At 46.4% G+C, this 20,812-nt stretch overlaps 1 protein-coding gene across 1 annotated transcript in view; it reads left to right on the top strand.

Moving 5' to 3' along the window:
- The first annotated feature begins 2,204 nt into the window (after positions 1-2,204).
- The window catches only part of LOC144485317 (scavenger receptor cysteine-rich domain-containing protein DMBT1-like), a 118,091-nt gene continuing 99,483 nt past the window's right edge, over positions 2,205-20,812 (top strand). Inside the window, exon 1 of the mRNA XM_078203521.1 lies at positions 2,205-2,345. Coding sequence (XP_078059647.1) covers positions 2,205-2,345 — 141 coding nt within the window. The remainder of the gene's footprint in view (positions 2,346-20,812) is intronic.

Here is a 20,812-nt window from a genome sequence, read left to right as displayed (position 1 = left end):
AGGGTGGTTGGTGGATGGAAAATTTTCGGACTGGAGGCAGGTTGCTAGCGGAGTGCCACAGGGATCAGTGCTTGGTCCTCTGCTCTTTGTGATTTTTATTAATGACCTAGAGGAGGGGGCTGAAGGGTGGATCAGTAAATTTGCTGATGACACCAAGATTGGTAGAGTAGTGGATGAGATGGAGGGCTGTTGTAGGCTGCAAAGAGACATAGATAGGATGCAAAGCTGGGCTGAAAAATGGCAAATGGAGTTTAACCCCGATAAATGTGAGGTGATTCATTTCGGTAGGACTAATTTAAATGTGGATTACAGGGTCAAAGGTAGGGTTCAGAAGACTGTGGAGGAACAGAGAGGTCTTGGGGTCCATATCCACAGATCTCTAAAGGTTCGGCACGGTAGCACAGTGGTTAGCACAGTGGTTAGCACCGTGGGCGGCACGGTAGCACAGTGGTTAGCACTGCTGCTTCACAGCTCCAGGGTCCCGGGTTCGATTCCCAGCTCGGGTCACTGTCTGTGTGGAGTTTGCACATTCTCCTCGTGTCTGCATGGGTTTCCTCCGGGTGCTCCGGCTTCCTCCCACAGTCCAAAGCTGTGCGGGTTAGGTTGATTGGCCATGCTTAAATTGCCCCTTAGTGTCCTGAGATGCGTGGGTTAGAGGGATTAGTGGGTAAAATATGTAGGGATATGGGGGTAGGGCTTGGGTGGGATTGTGGTCGGTGCAGACTCGATGGGCCGAATGGCCACTTTCTGTACTGTTGGGCTTCTATGATGATGATTTCTATGGATGCCACTCAAGTGGATAGAGCTGTGAAGAAGGCCTATAGTGTGTTAGCTTTTATTAACAGGGAGTTGGAGTTTAAGAGCCGTGGGGTTATGCTGTAACTGTACAGGACCTTGGTGAGACCACATTTGGAATATTGTGCGCAGTTCTGGTCACCTCACTATAAGAAGGATGTGGAAGCGCTGGAAAGAGTGCAGAGGAGATTTACCAGGATGCTGCCTGGTTTGGAGGGTAGGTCTTATGAGGAAAGGTTGAGGGAGCTAGGGCTGTTCTCTCTGGAGCGGAGGAGGCTGAGGGGAGACTTAAAGAGGTTTATAAAATGATGAAGGGGATAGATGCTTGTTACTTCTGCCTGTTGGAGTGTGATACTCTCAGATGAGCAAGACACGAGACTTCTAATTCTAGTTTCCGTTTTGCTCTGATTATTATTTTCTAAAATCAATGGCATTGTACTATGTGAACGTAATTCACCCCCTCACCCCTCCCCGCCCCCAACCCCGCCTTCGAAAATCTTCATGATGCGCACTTGCTCTCTGACTTTTTTTTCAGATTCGGCCATTGTATCCATCATCGGTACAAAGAGAACAAGGGTCAGAATTTATGGTGTGGTCATATTTCTGACAGGAAGACAAGCTTATAAGTTCTACCAATATTTTTCTGTCAGGTTCTGGAGTGGTCAAGACCTAAACATCTTGCTGATGTAATACCGTGACTTGGCGCACATTGTACAATGCCTCATAAGCCCTGTCTATCCCTGCCATTGCCCCATTACCTGCCACGACAGAGCAGAGATATCTGAGGAGATTCCTGTTCCGATCGGAAAGGCCAGACGTTTGGGGAGTGTTTGCGATCGAGAATCTCATTGTCTTAATGGTATGTGTGGACCGCCACTGTTGAAGATAAAGAACTTGTCCGGGTATCCAATTGGAAGAACGGATGGTGCGAACCTAACAGTCAGGAGTTTCCACGCTTGTCCAAGCAAACCAACCGGTGAAACTGACATTTCTCAGGCGCGACGAAGCAATTCAGTTCGACTTTATCACCTCCAATCAAGGATCTCAGTATCATTGATTTTTGAATGATCTGTGCTGACTAAACTTTCCTTGTTTCACCGAACATTTGGGGTTTCCATTGATTATTAGGCCACGGGGTGGCCTGGGAAGGGGTCATTTAGTGCACGAGGTTTTAAAAGGCAGGCCGCACTATTCAGCGGGCAGCGTTGTAGCGGGCAGCGGAGTGAGCAGGTAGCAGAGTGAGAGCTGAAGGGCTTTGGCTCAACGGGCTTAGGAGGAAACGGGCGAGGGAGGGTAGGTTTAAAGAAAAAATTTCCCCCCCCTACTTTTAAACCTTAGTTCTTTCCCTGTGGAATCTGAGGAAAAGGGGCATTATGAATGTGAAGTCAGCTTGGTGTTCTCAGTGCCGGATGTGGGAGATCGTGGAGGCTCCTCGCCTCCCAGAAGTGCATATCTACGCAGGGTGCGTCGAGCTACGGCTCCTAAGGGACCGAGTTAGGGAACTGGAGCTGCAGCTGGAGGACATTCGGCTGGTCAGAGAAAACGAGGAGGTGACAGATAGGAGTTCTTGGCAGGTGGTCACACCGGGGCCACAAGAAGCAGGCAAGTGGGTCACAGTCAGGAAACGGAAAAGTCAGGTGGTAGAGAGTACCCCAGTGGTTGTGCCCCTTAAAAATAAACACTCTTGTTTGAGTACTGTTGGGGTGGACAGCCCACCGAGTGGAAGGAGCAGTGGCCGTGCCTCCGGCGCGGGCCTTGCAGAACAGAAGGGTAAGGAAAGGAGGAGGAAGGCAGTGGTGATAGGGGATTCTACAGTGAGGGGGTCAGACAGGCGTTTTTGTGGAGGAAGTCGAGAAACGCAGTTGGTGGTTTGCCTCCCTGGTGCTGGGATCAGGGATGTTTCTGACTGTTTCCAAGAAATCCTGAAGTGGGAAGGTGGGGAGCCAGAGATAGCCCAGGAAATTATAGACCTCTGCTATTTCTACTGGTTCTATATAGACTTTCCCACCGTTACATTTGATAGGTCCTACTCCTTCACATCCTATCTTCTTGCTCTTAACACACTTGTAGAATGCCTTGGGGTTTTCCTTTATCCTGTCTGCCAAGGCCTTCTCATGACCCCTTCTTGCTCTTCTAATTTCCCTCTTAAGTTCGTTTCTACTAGTCATATACTCTTCTAGATTTCTAACATTACCTAGCTCCCTGAACCTTTTGTTGGCTTTTCTTTTCTTCTTGACTAAATTCGTTACAGCTTTCGTGCACCATGGTTCCTGTAACCTACCATAACTCCCCTGTCTCATTGGAACGTGAGTCTAACCTCAATGGTTGGTAAGTTGATGGAGAAGATCCTGAGAGGCGGGATTTATGAACATCTGGAGAGGAGTAGTATGATCAGAAATAGCCAGCACGGCTTTGTCCAAGGCAGATAATGCCCTATGAGCCTAATTGAATTTTTTGAAGGTGTAACTGGACACATAGATGAGGGAAGAGTGGTAGATGTAGTTTATATGGATTTCAGCAAGGCGTTTGATAAGGTGCCCCATGCAAGGTTTATTGAGAAAGTGAAGGGACATGGGATACAAGGGGACATTGCTTTGTGGATTCAGAATTGGCTTGCCCACAGAAGGCAAAGAGTAGTTGTAGATGGATCTTTTTCAGCATGGAGGTCGGTCACCAGTGGAGTGCCCCAGGGATCTGTTCTGGGACCCTTGCTCTTTGTGACTTTTATAAATGACCTGGATGAGGAAGTGGAAGGATGGGTTGGCACGTTTGCTGATGACACAAAGGTTGGTGGTGTTGTGGATAGCGTAGAGGGATGTCAGCAGTTGCAACAGGACATAGATAAGATGCAAGACTGGGCGGAGAAGTGGCAGATGGACTTCAACCCAGATAAGCATGTGGTGGTTCATTTTGGCAGGTCGAATAGGATGAAAGAATATAATATTAAGGGTAAGACGCTTGGCAGTGTGGTTGATCAGAAGGATCTTGGGGTCCGGGTTCAGAGGACGCTCAAAGCAGCATCACAGGTAGAGGCTGTGGTTAAGAAGGCATATGGAATATTGGCCTTCATCAATAGAGGAATTGAGATTAGAAATCGGGAGATAATGCTGCAGCTGTATAGGACCCTGGTCAGATCCCACCTGGAATACTGTGCCCAGTTCTGGTCGCCTCATTACAGAAAGGATGTGGAAGCCATAGAAAGGGTGCAGAGGGGATTTACAAGGATGTTGCCTGGAAAGGGCGGCATGGTAGCACAGTGGTTAGCACCACTGCTTCACAGCTCCAGGGACCTGGGTTCGATTCCCGGCTTGGGTCACTGTCTGTGTGGAGTTTGCACATTCTCCTCGTGTCTGCATGGGTTTCCTCCGAGTGCTCTGGTTCCCTCCCACAGTCCAAAGGGTTAGGTTGATTGGCCATGCTAAAATTGCCCATTAGGGTCCTGGGATGCGTAAATTAGAGGGATTAGCGGGTAAAATATGTAGGGATATGGGGGTAAGGCCTGGGTGGGATTGTGGTCGGTGCAGACTCGACGGGCCGAATGGCCGCTTTCTCTACTGTATGGATTTCTATGATTTCTATGATTAGGTGGCATGCCTTATGAGGATAGGTTGAGAGGGCTAGGTCTTTTCTCCTTGGAGAGGCGAAGGATGAGAGGCGGCCTGATAGAGGTGTATAAGATGTTGGGAGGTATTGATAGAGTGGATTCTCAGAGGCTTTTACCCAGGGCTGAAATGGTTGCCACAAGAGGTCACAGGTTTAGGGTGCTGGGGAGTAGGTACAGAGGAGATGTTAGGGGCAAGTTTTTCACTCAGAGGGTGGTAGGTGCGTGGAATTGGCTGCTGGTAGTGGTGGTGGAGGTGGATTCGATAGGGTCTTTTAAGAGACTTTTGGATAAGTTCATGGAAGTTCGTAAGATGGATTATTATAGGTAAGCCTAGTAAGAACATAAGAACATAAGAAATAGGAGCAGGAGTAGGCCATCTAGCCCCTCGAGCCTGCCCCGCCATTCAATAAGATCATGGCTGATCTGACGTGGATCAGTACCACTTACCCGCCTGATCCCCATAACCCTTAATTCCCTTACCGATCAGGAATCCATCCATCCGCGCTTTAAACATATTCAGCGAGGTAGCCTCCACCACCTCAGTGGGCAGAGAATTCCAGAGATTCACCACCCTCTGGGAGAAGAAGTTCCTCCTCAACTCTGTCTTAAACCGACCCCCCTTTATTTTGAGGCTGTGTCCTCTAGTTTTAACTTCCTTACTAAGTGGAAAGAATCTCTCCGCCTCCACCCTATCCAGCCCCCGCATTATCCTATAAGTCTCCATAAGATCCCCCCTCATCCTTCTAAACTCCAACGAGTACAAACCCAATCTCCTCAGCCTCTCCTCATAATCCAAACCCCTCATCTCCGGTATCAACCTGGTGAACCTTCTCTGCACTCCCTCCAATGCCAATATATCCTTCCTCATATAAGGGGACCAATACTGCACACAGTATTCCAGCTGCGGCCTCACCAATGCCCTGTACAGGTGCATCAAGACATCCCTGCTTTTATATTCTATCCCCCTCGCAATATAGGCCAACATCCCATTTGCCTTCTTGATCACCTGTTGTACCTGCAGACTGGGCTTTTGCGTCTCATGCACAAGGACCCCCAGGTCCCTTTGCACGGTAGCATGTTTTAATTTGTTTCCATTGAGATAGTAATCCCATTTGTTATTATTTCCTCCAAAGTGTATAACCTCGCATTTATCAACGTTATACTCCATTTGCCATATCCTCGCCCACTCACTCAGCCTGTCCAAATCTCTCTGCAGATCTTCTCCGTCCTCCACACGATTCACTTTTCCACTTATCTTTGTGTCGTCTGCAAACTTCGTTACCCTACACTCCGTCCCCTCCTCCAGATCATCTATATAAATGGTAAACAGTTGCGGCCCGAGTACCGATCCCTGCGGCACGCCACTAGTTACCTTCCTCCAACCGGAAAAACACCCATTTATTCCGACTCTTTGCTTCCTGTCGGATAGCCAGTCCCCAATCCACTTTAACACACTACCCCCAACTCCGTGTGCCCTAATCTTCTTCAGCAGCCTTTTATGGGGCACCTTATCAAACGCCTTTTGGAAATCCAAAAACACCGCATCCACCGGTTCTCCTCCATCAACCGCCCTAGTCACATCTTCATAAAAATCCAACATGTTCGTCAAGCACGACTTTCCCCTCATGAATCCATGCTGCGTCTGATTGATCGAACCATTTCTATCCAGATGCCCTGCTATCTCCTCTTTAATAATGGATTCCAGCATTTTCCCTACTACAGACGTTAAGCTGACCGGCCTATAGTTACCCGCCTTTTGTCTCCTTCCTTTTTTAAACAGCGGCGTAACATTAGCCGTTTTCCAATCAACCGGCACTACCCCAGAATGCAACGAGTTTTGATAAATAATCACTAACGCATCCACTATTACCTCTGACATTTCTTTCAATACCCTGGGATGCATTCCATCCGGACCCGGGGACTTGTCCACCTTCAGTCCCATTAGTCTACCCAGCACTGCCTCTCTGGTAACATTAATCGTATTAAGTATTTCTCCTGCTGCCAACCCTCTATCGTTAATATTTGGCAAATTATTTGTGTCCTCCACCGTGAAGACCGACACAAAAAACTTATTTAAAGACTCAGCCATATCCTCATTTCCCACTATTAACTCCCCCCTCTCGTCCTCCAAGGGTCCAACATTCACTCTAGCCACTCTATTCCTTTTTATATATTTATAAAAACTTTTACTATCATTTTTTATATTAATTGCTAGCCTAGCTTCATAGTCTATCCTTCCTTTCTTTATCGCTTTCTTAGTCTCTCTTTGTTGTTTCTTAAATTTTTCCCAATCACTTGTTTCTCCACTATTTTTGGCCACTCTGTACGCAGCTGTTTTTATTTTAATACTCTCCTTTATTTCCTTCGTTATCCGCGGCTGGTTCTCCCTTTTCTTACAATAGTAGGTAGGGACATGTTCGGCGCAACTTGTGGGCCGAAGGGCCTGTTTGTGCTTTAGCTTTTCTATGTTCTATTATTAGCTCAGTCCAATAACATTTCACGATGACTGGAGACGTTTGATCAATGAAGGGACACACGAGGAAGGCGGTGGTGTAGTGATAATGCAGCAGTAATTCAGACAGCCATACTAACGCTCTTATCACACGGGTTCGAATCCCATTCAGCAGCTATTCGAATTTAAATTGAGATGAAAGCCGACCACTATCCATCTGGATAAGTAATGCATCTTTGACAAAGGCAATCTGCCATCTTTAATTCGTGTGACAGACACAGAAAAATGTGGCTTATTCTCAAATGGCTAAGAAGCCATTCAGTTGATTTAAGTGAATGCGAAGTCTAAATGGACCTCGGTACTGGAAGTGACAGTGGCACACCCAATCTTCTTAGTCTTGCAAATTTCTCGGTATTAACATCAGGGGGCTTGTGTTAATTTGGGAGAGCTCTCATGCAGATTCAAGCAACTTTCCAACATTTTCACACTCCCGGAATCATAGCTCACGAACACTGTGCGAGGTACCAGTCAGGTATGCCCTACCCTAACGACAAGACAGATGAACCAGAGATGGCGGTCATTGCGTACGTTTCCGTGGCTGGCCGCAAATTTGACCCTAGACTCCCTAAAGTATCATGGCATCAGATCAGATCAACGATCTCGAAAGAATCCTGCAGCTGGTAACCCCACCTACAGCCTCCTTCAACTGCAGAACCAGTTTTTAAAGTTTATTTATTATTGTCACAAGTAGGCTTACATTAACACTACAATGAAATTACTGTGAAAATCTCCTGATCGCTGCACTCAGGCGCATGTCCGGGTACACTGAGGGAGAAATTAGCGTGGCCAATGCGCCTAACCAGCACGTCTTTCAGATGGTGGGAGGAAACCGAAGCACCTGGAGGAAACCCATGCATACACGGCGAGAACGTGCAGACTATGCACAGACAGTGACCAAAGCTGGGAATCGACTGTGAGGAGGCAGTTGGAGCCATTATTGGTTGACGGATATCCATAATGCTCCCAGTAGAAACTTGAAACAGCTCCAACACATATAAGTCAAGTGGTTTCTAACTTCCTAACTACCTTTCAAATTGTTGTTGATCCTGAAGTAAATGTTGGCTGCACTCGGTAAGGAAAGTAGGTTTCCTCCCCTAAAGACAAGAATGAACCAGATACATTCTGATGACATACACTGTCATTATTAGACTTTTAATTCCAGTGTTTGTAATTGAATTGTGATTTATTCATCTGAATGTTGGGATTGGGACTTAGATCCCAAGATTTTACATTGGGTCGCTGGATTTGATAGAACTACTATAATGCAGAAGGAGGCCATTTGGCCCATCGAGCCTTTACCAGCAACAATCCCTCCTCGGCCTTGCCTCCATAAACCCACGTTTTTACACCATTAGTCCCTCTGACACTAAGGGACAATTTAGCATGGCCAATCAATTAACACGTGCATTTTGGAGTATGGGAGGAAACCGGAGCACCCCGGGGAAACCACGCAGACATAGGGAGAATGTATAAATTCCATACAGATAGTAACCTGAATTGAACGTGGGTCCTCGGCGCTATGAGGCAGCAATGCCCAGCACTGTGCCAACGTGCCGCCCACAACGTGACGATACCGCCATACAACTGACTGTCAAATCACCCAAGGCAATATCAATAAATACATAGGCAGTGACCTAAGTTAACGAAACCGAAATAGCCTGTGTTAGACCTGTTCTATTTTTAAAAATTGAAACAACCGGGAAGGGGAATATATCGTTAGGTTAAACGTAAAGGTTATGTATCTGCCTTCCTAAAACTGGAAGACAAGGAATGTAAATGGGTCATAAATTAACTGCAAACAATATATTAATTGGTTCAGTTCCTTCGATTGCAGTGCATCAACGCTCATGATAACAACCACCAGGTTAATGAGGGAGAATCTGATTCTGTCCGTGTCGCCCGTTTCCCAACAACAAACTTAACAAAGATTAATTCAGCGTTGCCCTCTTTTTAGGTCAAACCAAATAAACAAACTCAAATTAAGTCAGGACAAAGTAAAAGGGGCAGCTCCCCAAAAAAGAGGGGGAACAGCCCGAACAGAAATCAAAGTACAAAGGAAACTTAAAAACATCAAATTAAAATGTGATTATTAGGGTCGATAACGCACCCCAACCACTGCGGTGCCCAGTGGGCGCGGAAGGCGTCAACCGCGCCCGTGGACACCGCATGCTCCCTCTCCAGGGACACCTGGCCACACACGTAGCCGCGGTAGAGGGGAAGACAGTCAGGATGGACGGCCCCCTCGATCGCCCGCTGCCTGGACCAGTAAATGGCAGCGTTGCCCTCTTATAGGTCAAACCAAATAAACAAACTCAGATTAAATCAGGACAAAGTAAAAGGGGCAGCTCCCCAAAAGGGAGGGGGAACAGACCGAACAGAACTCAAAGTACAAAGGAAACTTAAAAACATCAAATTAAAATGTGATTATTAGGGTCAAAAATGCACCCCAACCCCTGCGGTGCCCAGCGGGCGCGGAAGGCGTCAACCCCGCCCGTGGACACCGCATGCTCCCTCTCCAGGGACACCTGGCCACGAACGTAGCCACGGTAGAGGGGCAGACAGTCAGGATGGACGGCCCCCTCGATCGCCCGCTGCCTGGACCGGTAAATGGCAGCGTTGCTGAATGCAAGATATTAAGATAGCGTAACTGACTAGACATCATTATAAGATGGAATCGGGGCTTGATCGTTTTTGGCCTGTGGGCCTGTGCCAAAATTTAGCAGCATAAAACCATAGAAACAAAGAAATGCTGCTGTGCAGAAAAAGGACATTGAGCCAATCACGCCTGTGCTGATAACAAAAGAGGGGGGAAAAACTAGGCGCTTATTCGAATCATCATTTTCAGCACTGGTTCCATTGCCCTAACGATTACCTCATGTCAGGCTCAGATCCAAGTAAATTTTAAATAAATTGAGTATTTCACCCTCAATTTATGCAGTGAACTCCAGACGCTCACCACCAACTGGGTGAAAATGCTTTCACTCCTTCGCCCTCTGATCCTTCTACTGATTGGCTTATATCTATGCTCCCTAGCGGAAAGAAATCCATCTTAAATCTATGTCCTCGAGCAGAAACAAATCTTTCCTGTCTGCCCTATATCGGCGTCTCGAAACTTTACAACTCCCAATTAGGTCAGTCTGATCCTCCTTTTTCCTAAGGAAAACAGTCCTCGCCTATCCAATCTCTCATTACAGCTATAATCGTTGAGCCTGACAATGATATTGTAATTGTCTCAATCCTGTAGCTTTGTGGACAATTCCAATCTGGAATTAATTGTATTAATTTGCATTAATAACAACAGACAGGATACGTTTATGAATTAGATATCATGTGCGATGTTGTGTTAGATTCAAGAATGGAGATTCACTGATTGCAACTTGCTGTTCTCGTCCGGAAAACAAGAAAATTTGAACAATGGGAATCAATAATTCGGTCCATTCCGTTAGTACTACTTTGAAGTTTACTTCCTGCGAAGTTTTCACTGATTTTCAACATTTCAAGACCAGAATTTATTGGTGAACGTGAGGCCGATGAACTTTGACAGTAGTCAAAGCGTATCTCTTCATCATTTCACCAGTCCCTAATGCACCTGAAAGGAATCATGCCATGACCATAATAACTCTTTAACTTTGGAACGTTGCTAGCAAACACTATTCCAGGAATCTTTCACATTATTCTGGAATAAAGACGAGGTGACATCCAACATCCATCTTGAACTATCTGCATGTGCAATGACATCTATAACCTTTCCTCCCTCCAGTCTGGGCCAGATTAAATTCAACTGATTGTACGCACTTTTCTCTGTACTTTTCCTTATTCTTCTCGGATCTGGGAGTGCATGTTAACTGAGAATAGTTTGTCAATCCGCCATAAATCGAGTCCGCGAAAAGTGGTCGTGACGTTGAATGAATGGGGACCGCGCAGCTGTGGGGGAGGGGGTGGGGGTGGTCAGATTGGAACTGGTCATTTTCATATGAATCCATTTGATATGAAGTATCGGATAAATACCAGACTGGGCAAGGGTCATCCGGCATTTGAGCTAATTTACTGATATTCTCGTGACGCGCTATTTTACTGATAACATGATCAACTGCTACATTTTGTCTAATTGTGACATCTTGTATCCCATCTTCAATTTATCGAAGGGTGAAATTAAATTGATGAAAATGACAGTCAGGCTCAGCCTTTGGAATTGGGTTAGCATGGGGAAGGGCTTTACCGATGTTAGATTTGCCAGAAAGCGGCAAAGGGGTAGGAGTTTGACATTGTTAGTTGCCTAAAATAGGCGACATCAGGTCGGTAGCGCATAATACATCTCATTATTGAATAGGACATGTGAGAAGTCGCAACGCGAGCTCCACATTCAATATGATTTGTTGCAGGAGTGCGAGGGTGAGAAATTGACCTTTAAATTACATTTTCGCGGGCTTTATTTATTTTTTAAAGTTTCAAACTGTAAAACCGGAAGTAGGCCGCGGGGTGTTCAGGGAAGGGTTTTTTGGAGTGTTTTTTTAATAAAAGCTAGTTACCTGGGAGGATCGTCCTCACAATTCTTCTGCAGCGATTTCAGGAGGAGCGACTTGTTGCAGGAGTGAGAAATTGACCTTTAAGTTACATTTTCGCAGGATATATTTATTTTTTAAAGTTTCAAACTGTAAACCGGAAGTAGGCCGCGGGGTGTTCTGGGAAGGGACTTTTGGAGTTTTTTTTAAGCGTGCGTGAGGTTTAGAAGCAGGCCACACGATTTGGCGGGCAGCGGAGTGAGCAGGGAGCAGAGTGAGAGCTGAAGGGCTTTGGCTCAATGGGCTTCGGCGAGAACAGGCAAAATCGAGAGTAGGTTTTTTTCCCCAGAAAGTTTATTCTTGTTTTTCCCCAGAGTAAAAAAAAATGCCAGGCAAGATGTTGGAATGCTCCTCTTGCAGGATGTGGGAGATCAGGGAGACCTCCGGTATCCCTGATGACAACACCTGCAAAAGATGCATCCAACTGCAGCTGCTAGGAAAGTGTGTTAGGGAACTGGAGCAGGAGCTTGATGACCTCCATCTAATTTGGGAGAATGAGGAGTTTATAGACAGTAGCTTTAGGGAGGTAGTTACACCTAAGCAGCAGAGCACAGAAAATTGGGTTACTGTAAGGAGAGGAAATGGAAATGTGAAAGGACAGGCAGAGCAGGGTTCCACTGTGGCCATAACTCTCCACAACAGGTATACTAAATTGGATACTGTTGTGGGAGATGCTCTACCTGGGACAAGCTGTGACAGCCAGACCTCTGATACTGAATCTGGTTCTACAGCGCAAAAGGGTGGGAGGAAGAAGAGGAGAGCAGTAGTGATAGGGGACTCAATGGTCAGAGGTACGGACAGGAGGTTCTGTAGTCGGAACAGAGACTCCCACATGGTTTGTTGCCTCCCCGGTGCCAGGGTCAGGGATGTCTCTAATCGCGTGCACAGCGTTCTAAAGTGGGAAGGTGATCAGCCAGATGTCGTGGTACACATCGGTACAAATGACGTAGGTAGGCAGAGTGAGGAGGTCCTAAAGGGTGAGTACAAAGAGCTTGGAAGGAAGTTAAAAAGCAGGACCCCAAAGGTAGTAATCTCTGGATTGCTACCTGTACCATGTGCCAGTGAGGGTAGGAGTAGGATGCTTGGGCAGATGAACACGTGGTTGAGGAACTGGTATAGGGGGCAGGGTTTCCAATTCTTGGATCATTGGGACCTCTTCTGGGGCAGGTGGGACTTGTACAAGAGAGACGGGTTACAGCTAAACTACAAGGGGACCAATAAACTTGCAGGGAGGTTTGCTAGTGTTATTGGGGAGCGTTTAAACTAGATTTGCCGGGGGATGGGAACCAGAGTGCCAGAGCAGATAGTGGAGCAGGGGTAAAAAGACAGGTTAGTTCAAGTAAAATCACAAATGGAAGGGTTGAGTGAGGTGGAAATAACCTTTTGAGGTGTGTCTATTTCAATGCCAGGAGTTTGTGGGGAAGGCAGATGAGCTGAAGGCATGGATAGACACATGGAAATATGACATTATAGCCATTAGAGAAACCTGGCTACAGGAGGGGCAGGACTGGCAGCTCAATGTTCCAGGGTTCCAATGTTTCAGGTGGGATAGAGGCAGAGGGATAAAAGGTGGGGGGGGGGGGGGGGGGTGGCATTGTTGGTCAGGGAAAATATTACAGCGGTACTCAAGCAGGATTGATTAGAAAGCTTGTCAACAAAGGCCCTATGGGTGGAGTTGAGAAACAGGAAAGGTATGACCACATTAATGGGGTTGTATTATAGATCACCCAATAGTCTGCGAGTATTGGAGGAGCAAATCAGCAGAGAGACAGCTGACAACTGCAAGAAACACAAAGTTGTGATCGTAGGAGATTTTAATTTTCCACATATAGATTTGGACTCGCATACTGTTAAAGGTTTAGATGGGGTAGAGTTTGTAAAATGTGTTCAGGAGAATTTTCTACATCAGTATATAGAGGTGCCAACTAGAGAGGATGTGATATTGGATCTCCTATTGTGAAATGAGTTAGGCAGGTGATGGATGTGAGTGTGAGGGAACACTTTGGATCCAGTGATCATAATGCCATTAGTTTCAACCTGATCATGGATTAGGATAGATCTGGTGCTCGGGTTGAACTTCTTAACTGGAAAAAGGCCAAATTTGATGAAATGAGAAGGGATCTGGGAAGTGTGGATTGGCACAGGCTGTTCTCTGGTCAGGATGTAAATGGAAAGTGGGAGGCCTTCAAAGGAGAAATTTTGAGAGTGCAGAGTTTGTATGTTCCTGTCAGGATTAAAGGCAAAGTCAATAGGAATAAGGAACCTTGGTTCTCGATGGAGATTGTAACACTGATTAAGAGGAAGAGAGTTGCATGAAATGTACAGGCAGCAACAGATCAGATGCTCGAGGAGTATAAAAAGTGCAAGAAGCTACTTAAGAGGGAAATCAGGAGGGCTGAAAGAAGACATGAGGTTGCTTTGGTAGACAGAGTGTAGGAAAATCCAAAGAGCTTCTATAGGTATGTTAGGAGCAAAAGGATAGTGAGGGATAAAATTGGTCCTCTTGAAGACCAGAGTGGTAGACTGTGTATGGAACCAAAAGAGATGGAGGAGATACTAAATGTTTTTTTTTGCATCCGTATTTACTGAGGGAATGGGCATGGAGTCTACGGAAATAGGGCAAACAGGTAGGGAGGTCATGGAACTTTTACAGATTAAAGGGGAGGAGGTGCTTGCTGTCTTGAGGCAGATCAGAGTGGATAAATCCCCAGGACCGGACAGGGTATTCCCACGGACCTTGAAGGAAGCTCGTGTTGAACTTGCAGGGGGCCCTGGCAGACATATTTAAAATGTCAGTATTCATGGGGGAGGTGCCGGATGATTAGAGGGTGGCTCATGGTGTTCTGTTGTTTAAAAAAGGTTCCAAAAGAAATCCGGGAAATTATAGGCCAGTAAGTTTGACGTCGGTGGTGGGCAAGTTATTGGAAGGTGTGATAAGGGATAGGATCTACAAATATTTGGAAAAACAGGGACTTATTAGGGAGAGTCAACGTGGCTTTGTGCATAAGAACATAAGAACATAAGAAATAGGAGCAGGAGTAGGCCATCTAGCCCCTCGAGCCTGCCCCGCCATTCAATAAGATCATGGCTGATCTGACGTGGATCAGTATCACTTACCCGCCTGATCCCCATAACCCTTAATTCCCTTACCGATCAGGAATCCATCCATCCGCACTTTAAACATATTCAGCGAGGTAGCCTCCACCACCTCAGTGGGCAGAGAATTCCAGAGATTCACCACCCTCTGGGAGAAGACGTTCCTCCTCAACTCTGTCTTAAACCGACCCCCCTTTATTTTGAGGCTGTGTCCTCTAGTTTTAACTTCCTTACTAAGTGGAAAGAATCTCTCCGCCTCCACCCTATCCAGCCCCCGCATTATCTTATAAGTCTCCATCAGATCCCCCCTCATCCTTCTTAACTCCAACGAGTACAAACCCAATTTCCTCAGCCTCTCCTCATAATCCAAACCCCTCATCTCCGGTATCAACCTGGTGAACCTTCTCTGCACTCCCTCCAATGCCAATATATCCTTCCTCATATAAGGGGACCAATACTGCACACAGTATTCCAGCTGCGGCCTCACCAATGCCCTGTACAGGTGCATCAAGACATCCCTGCTTTTATATTCTATCCCCCTCGCGATATAGGCCAACATCCCATTTGCCTTCTTGATCAGGTAGGTCATGTTTGACCAATCTATCAGAGTTTTTCGAGGAGGTTACCAGGAAAGTGGATGAAGGGAAGGCAGTGGATGTTGTCTACCTGTATTTCAGCAGGACCTTTGACAAGGTCCCTCATGGGAGGTTAGTTAGAAAGGTTCAGTCGCTGGGTATACATGGGGAGGTAGTAAATTGGATTAGACACTGGCTCAATGGCAGAATGATGTGGAGATGCCGGCGTTGGACTGGGGTGAACACAGGAAGAAGTCTCACAACACCAGGGTAACGTCCAATGGGTTTATTTGGTAGCAAATACCATGAGCTTTTGCAGCGCTGCTCCTTCATCAGATGGAGTGGAAATGTGCTCTCAAACAGTGCACAGCGACACAACATCAAGTTACAGAATACTGATTAGAATGCGAATCCCTAAATCCAGCCAGTTCTTAAAGGTGCAGACAATGTGTGTGGAGGGAGCAATAAACACAGGTTAAAGAGATGTGAATTGTCTCCAGACAGAACAGCTAGTGAGATTCTGCAAGCCCAGGAGGCAGGCTGTGGGGGTTACTGATAGTGTGACATAAATCCAACATCCCGGTTAAGGCCGTCCTCATGTGTGTGGAACTTGGCTATCAGTTTCTGCTCAGCGACTCTGCGCTGTCGTGTGTCGTGAAGGCCGCCTTGGAGAACGCTTACCTGAAGATCCAAGGCTGAATGCCCGTGACTGCTGAAGTGCTACCCCACAGGAAGAGAACAGCCTTGCCTGGTGATTGTCGAGCAGTGTTCATTCATCCATTGTCGTAGCGTCTGCATAGTTTCCCCAATGTACCATGCCTCGGGACATCCTTTCTTGCAGCGTATCAGGTAGACAATGTTGGCCGAGTTGCAAGAGTAGGTACCGTGTACCTGGTAGATGGTGTTCTCACGTGAGATGATGGCATCTGTGTCGATGATCCGACACGTCTTGCAGAGGTTGCTGTGGCAGGGTTGTGTGGTGTCGTGGTCACTGTTCTCCTGAAGGCTAGGTAGTTTGCTGCGGACAATGGTCTGTTTGAGGTTGCGTGGTTGTTTGAAGGCAAGAAGTGGGGGTGTGGGGATGGCCTTGGATGGTGTGGGGAGGGGCCATCGTCATACTGAACAGAATGGATTACTGCAAAGAAGTGTAACGACAACTGAACAACGAGGAACACTCCAGACAGTTACTCACAGATCCGACCAAAGAACACACCCGTCAACTCAACACTCTGATCAAAACCTTTGATCCGGACCTTCAAAACACCGTCCGTGCTCTCATCCCACGTACTCCACGCGTTGGAGACCTCTACTGCCTCCCAAAGATACACAAGGCAAACACACCCGGCCATCCCATCGTTTCAGGCAATGGAACCCTGTGCGAGAACCTCTCCGGCTATGTCGAGGGCATCCTGAAAGCCATTGTACAAAGAACCCCCAGCTTTTGTTTCGACACTACGGACTTCCTACATAAACTCAGCACACATGGAGCAGTTGAACCAGGAACCCCCCTCGTCACAATGGATGTCTCAGCACTCTACACCAGCATCCCCCATGATGATGGCATTGCTGCAACTGCAGCAGTACTCAAAGCCGTCAACTGCCAGTTTCCAGATGCAATTTTACAACTCATCCGCTTCATCCTGGACCACAATGCCTTCACCTTCAACAACCAGTGCTTCATCCAGACACACGGAACAGCCATGGGGACCACATTCGCACTCAATATGCCAACATCTTCATGCACAGGTTCAAACAAGACTTCTTCACCGCACAGGACCTTCAACCGATGCTATACACTAGATACATCGATGATATTTTCTTCCTTTGGAGTCATTGTGAGCAATCACTGAAACAACTATATGATGACATCAACAAGTTCCATCCCACCATCAGACTCACCATGGACTACTCTCCGGAATCGGTTGCATTCTTGGACACACGCATCTCCATTAAGGACGGTCACCTCAGCACCTCACTGTACCGCAAGCCCACGGATAACCTCATGATGGTCCACTTCTCCAGCTTCCACCCTAAACATGTTAAAGAAGCCATCCCCTACGGACAAGCCCTCCGAATACACAGGATCTGCTCGGATGAGGAGCATTGCAACAGACTCCTCCAGACGCTGAAAGATGCCCTCATAAGAACAGGATATGGCGCTCGACTCATCAATCAACAGTTCCGACGTGCCACAGCCAAAAACCGCACCGACCTCCTCAGAAGACAAACACGGGACACGGTGGACAGAGTACCCTTCGTCATCCAGTACTTCCCCAGAGCGGAGAAGCTACGGCATCTCCTCCGGAGCCTTCAACATGTCATTGATGAAGACGAGCATCTTGCCAAGGCCATCCCCACACCCCCACTTCTTGCCTTCAAACAACCACGCAACCTCAAACAGACCATTGTCCGCAGCAAACTACCCAGCCTTCAAGAGAACAGTGACCACGACACCACACAACCCTGCCACAGCAACCTCTGCAAGACGTGCCGGATCATCGACACAGATGCCATCATCTCACGTGAGAACACCATCTACCAGGTACACGGTACCTACTCTTGCAACTCGGCCAACATTGTCTACCTGATACACTGCAGGAAAGGCATGTCCCGAGGCATGGTACATTGGGGAAACCATGCAGACGCTACGACAATGGATGAATGAACACCACTCGACAATCACCAGGCAAGACTGTTCTCTTCCTGTGGGGGAGCACTTCAGCAGTCACGGGCATTCAGCCTTGGATCTTCAGGTAAGCGTTCTCCAAGGTGGCCTTCACGACAGCGCAGAGTCGCTGAGCAGAAACTGATAGCCAAGTTCCACACACATGAGGACGGCCTAAACCGGGATGTTGGATTTATGTCACACTATCAGTAACCCCCACAGCTTACCTCGTGGGCTTGCAGAATCTCACTAGCTGTTCTGTCTGGAGACAATTCACATCTCTTTAACCTGTGTTTAATGCTCCCTCCACCCACATTGTCTGTACCTTTAAGACCTGTCTGGCTTTAGGGATTCGCATTCTAATCAGTATTCTGTAACTTGATGTTGTGTCACTGTGCACTGTTTGAGAGTACATTTCCACTCCGTCTGATGAAGGAGCAGCGCCCCGAAAGCTTATGGTATTTGCTACCAAATAAACCTGTTTGGTTTTAACCTGGTGTTGTGAGACTTCTTCAATGGCAGAAGCCAGAGAGTGGTTGTGGAGGATTGCTTCTCTGAGTGGAGGCCTGTGACTAGTGGTGTGCCGCAGGGATCGGTGTTGGGTCCATTGTTGTTTGTCATCTATATCAATGATCTGGATGATAATGTGGTAAATTGGATCAGCAAATTTGCTGTGATACAAAGATTGGTGGTGTTGTGGACAGTGAGGAAGGTTTACAATGCTTGCAGAGGGATTTGGACCAACTAGAAAAATGGGCTGAAAAATGGCAAATGGAATTTAATGCAGCCAAGTGTGAGATATTGCACTTTGGAAGGACAATCCAAAGTAGAACGTACAGGGTAAATGGTAGGACTCTGTCGAGTGCAGTTGAACAGAGGGATCTAGCAATACAGGTACAGAATTCCCTAAAAGTGATGTCACAGGTGGATAGGGTCGTAAAGAGTGCCTTTGGTACATTGGCCTTTATAAATCGGAGTATCGAGTATGAAAGTTGGAGTGTTATGGTAAGGTTATATAACGCATTGGTGAGGCCAAATTTAGAGTATTGTGTACAGTTCTGGTCACCTCGTTACAGGAAGGATGTAAATAAGGTTGAAAGAGTGCAGAGAAGGTTCACAAGGATGTTGCTGCGACTTGAGAAGCTGAGTTACAGAGAGATTGAATAGGTTGGGACTTTATTCCCTGGAGCGTAGAAGAATGAGGGGAGATTTGATAGAGGTGTATAAGATTTTGATGGGTATGGATAGAGTGAATGCAAGCAGGCTTTTTCCACTGAGGCTAGGGGAGAAAAAACCAGAGGGCATGGGTTAAGGGTGAAAGGAGAAAAGTTTAAAGGGAATATTAGGGGGGCTTCTTCACGCCGAGTGTGGTGGGAATGTGGAATGAGCTGCCGGATAAAGTGGTAAATCCGAGGTCACTTTTAACATTTAAGAAAAACTTGGATGGGTTCATGGATGAGAGGGGCGTGGAGGGATATGGTCCAAGTGCACGTCAGTGGGACGAGGCAAAAAATGGTTCGGCACAGACAAGAAGGGCCAAAAGGCCTGTTTCTGAGCTGTAATTTTCTATGGTTCTATGACCGGGTTGATTTCATAGCCAAAGATTAGCTTCACTATTTCTCAATGACAAGAGGAGGTCTCTTCAAATTTTCCAGTTGCTTTTTTTTGCGACCAAGAGGAACAATCCAAGTGAAATGGCGGTGAAGTTAAATTTGAACTATTCCAAAAAAAAATAGCTGGTGCACAGTACTGAAATTGGAGCAAACATCGTGAAGTATACAATGACGCGCTCATTTTGCTTCAAGGGAAATGCCATTCCAGATAGGATGGATTCCCACTCTCTTGAAGCTGACACCTAAATATTCAACTGCTCCTCCTTCGAGATGCTGCTGACAATCTGCCTTTTTGACAAACATTTCTGCCCTCACCTGAAATATCTTCTTTGTAGCTCTGTGCCATTTCCTTGACGTTATGGTCATGTGATGCACCTTTCAAGAATTTGCTTCTCTGAATTAAGATGATTGTTTTTGCTGATCATGCTTTCCCTGTTCTCGAACCCACCAATATCTATCATTATAACTGGTAGAGGAATTACATTGCTGGTACGGGCGTGGTGGACTGTAAAATATTTACATTCGCATGATGGCAATCCGCCCAAATCCGACTCTATAGTTAAGAAATCCCACCAACGTCTCTATTTTCTCAGAAGACTAAGGAAATTTGGCATGTCAGCTACGACTCTCACCAACTTTCACAGATGCATCATCAAAAGCATTCTTTCTGGTTTTATCACAGCTTGGTATGAGTCCTGCTCTGCCCAAGACCGCAAGGAACTACAAAAGGTCATGAATGTAGCCCAATCCATCACTCAAACCAGCCTCTTATCCTTTGACTCTGTCTACACTTCCTGCTGCCTCGGCAAAGCAGCCAGCATTATTAAGGACCCCACGCACCCTGGACATTCTCTCTTCCACTTTCTTCTGTCAGGAAAAAGATACAAATGTCTGAGGTCATGTACCAACTGACTCAAGAACAGTTTCTTCCCTACAGCTCTCAGACTTTTGAATGACTTACCTTGCATTAAGTTGATCTTTCTCTACACCCTAGCTATGACTGTTACACCACATTCTGCACTCTTTGTTCTCTCCATGACAGTATGTTTTGTTTGTACAGCATGCAAGAAACACTACTTTTCATTGTATGTTAATACATGTGACAATAATAAATCAAATCAAAATCAAAAAAATCGACTGCCAGACATTACTGGCTCAGACAATGGATCAAATTTCCGTGCATGGCTACTGACACTAAAGGTGTGGCTATTTCTCTGACTTGGTTAATCGCGGTGCGTCGTGATTGGCAATGTCTGTATGCAATTTGTAGTTATTTACGATGTTCTTGAAATTATGTGGTCTTCCAGTCCAGAGTACGTAATTCAATTGAATGGCAATGCCCCAAAGAATCAGCTCTTAACGCAACTTTTCAATTATTTATAACCTTCCT

This window comes from Mustelus asterias, chromosome 3, assembly GCF_964213995.1.
Source record: "Mustelus asterias chromosome 3, sMusAst1.hap1.1, whole genome shotgun sequence".
Lineage (NCBI taxonomy): Eukaryota > Metazoa > Chordata > Chondrichthyes > Carcharhiniformes > Triakidae > Mustelus > Mustelus asterias.
The sequence above is the reverse complement of the archived record's forward strand: the minus strand, read 5'-3'. Positions and strand labels throughout refer to the sequence as shown.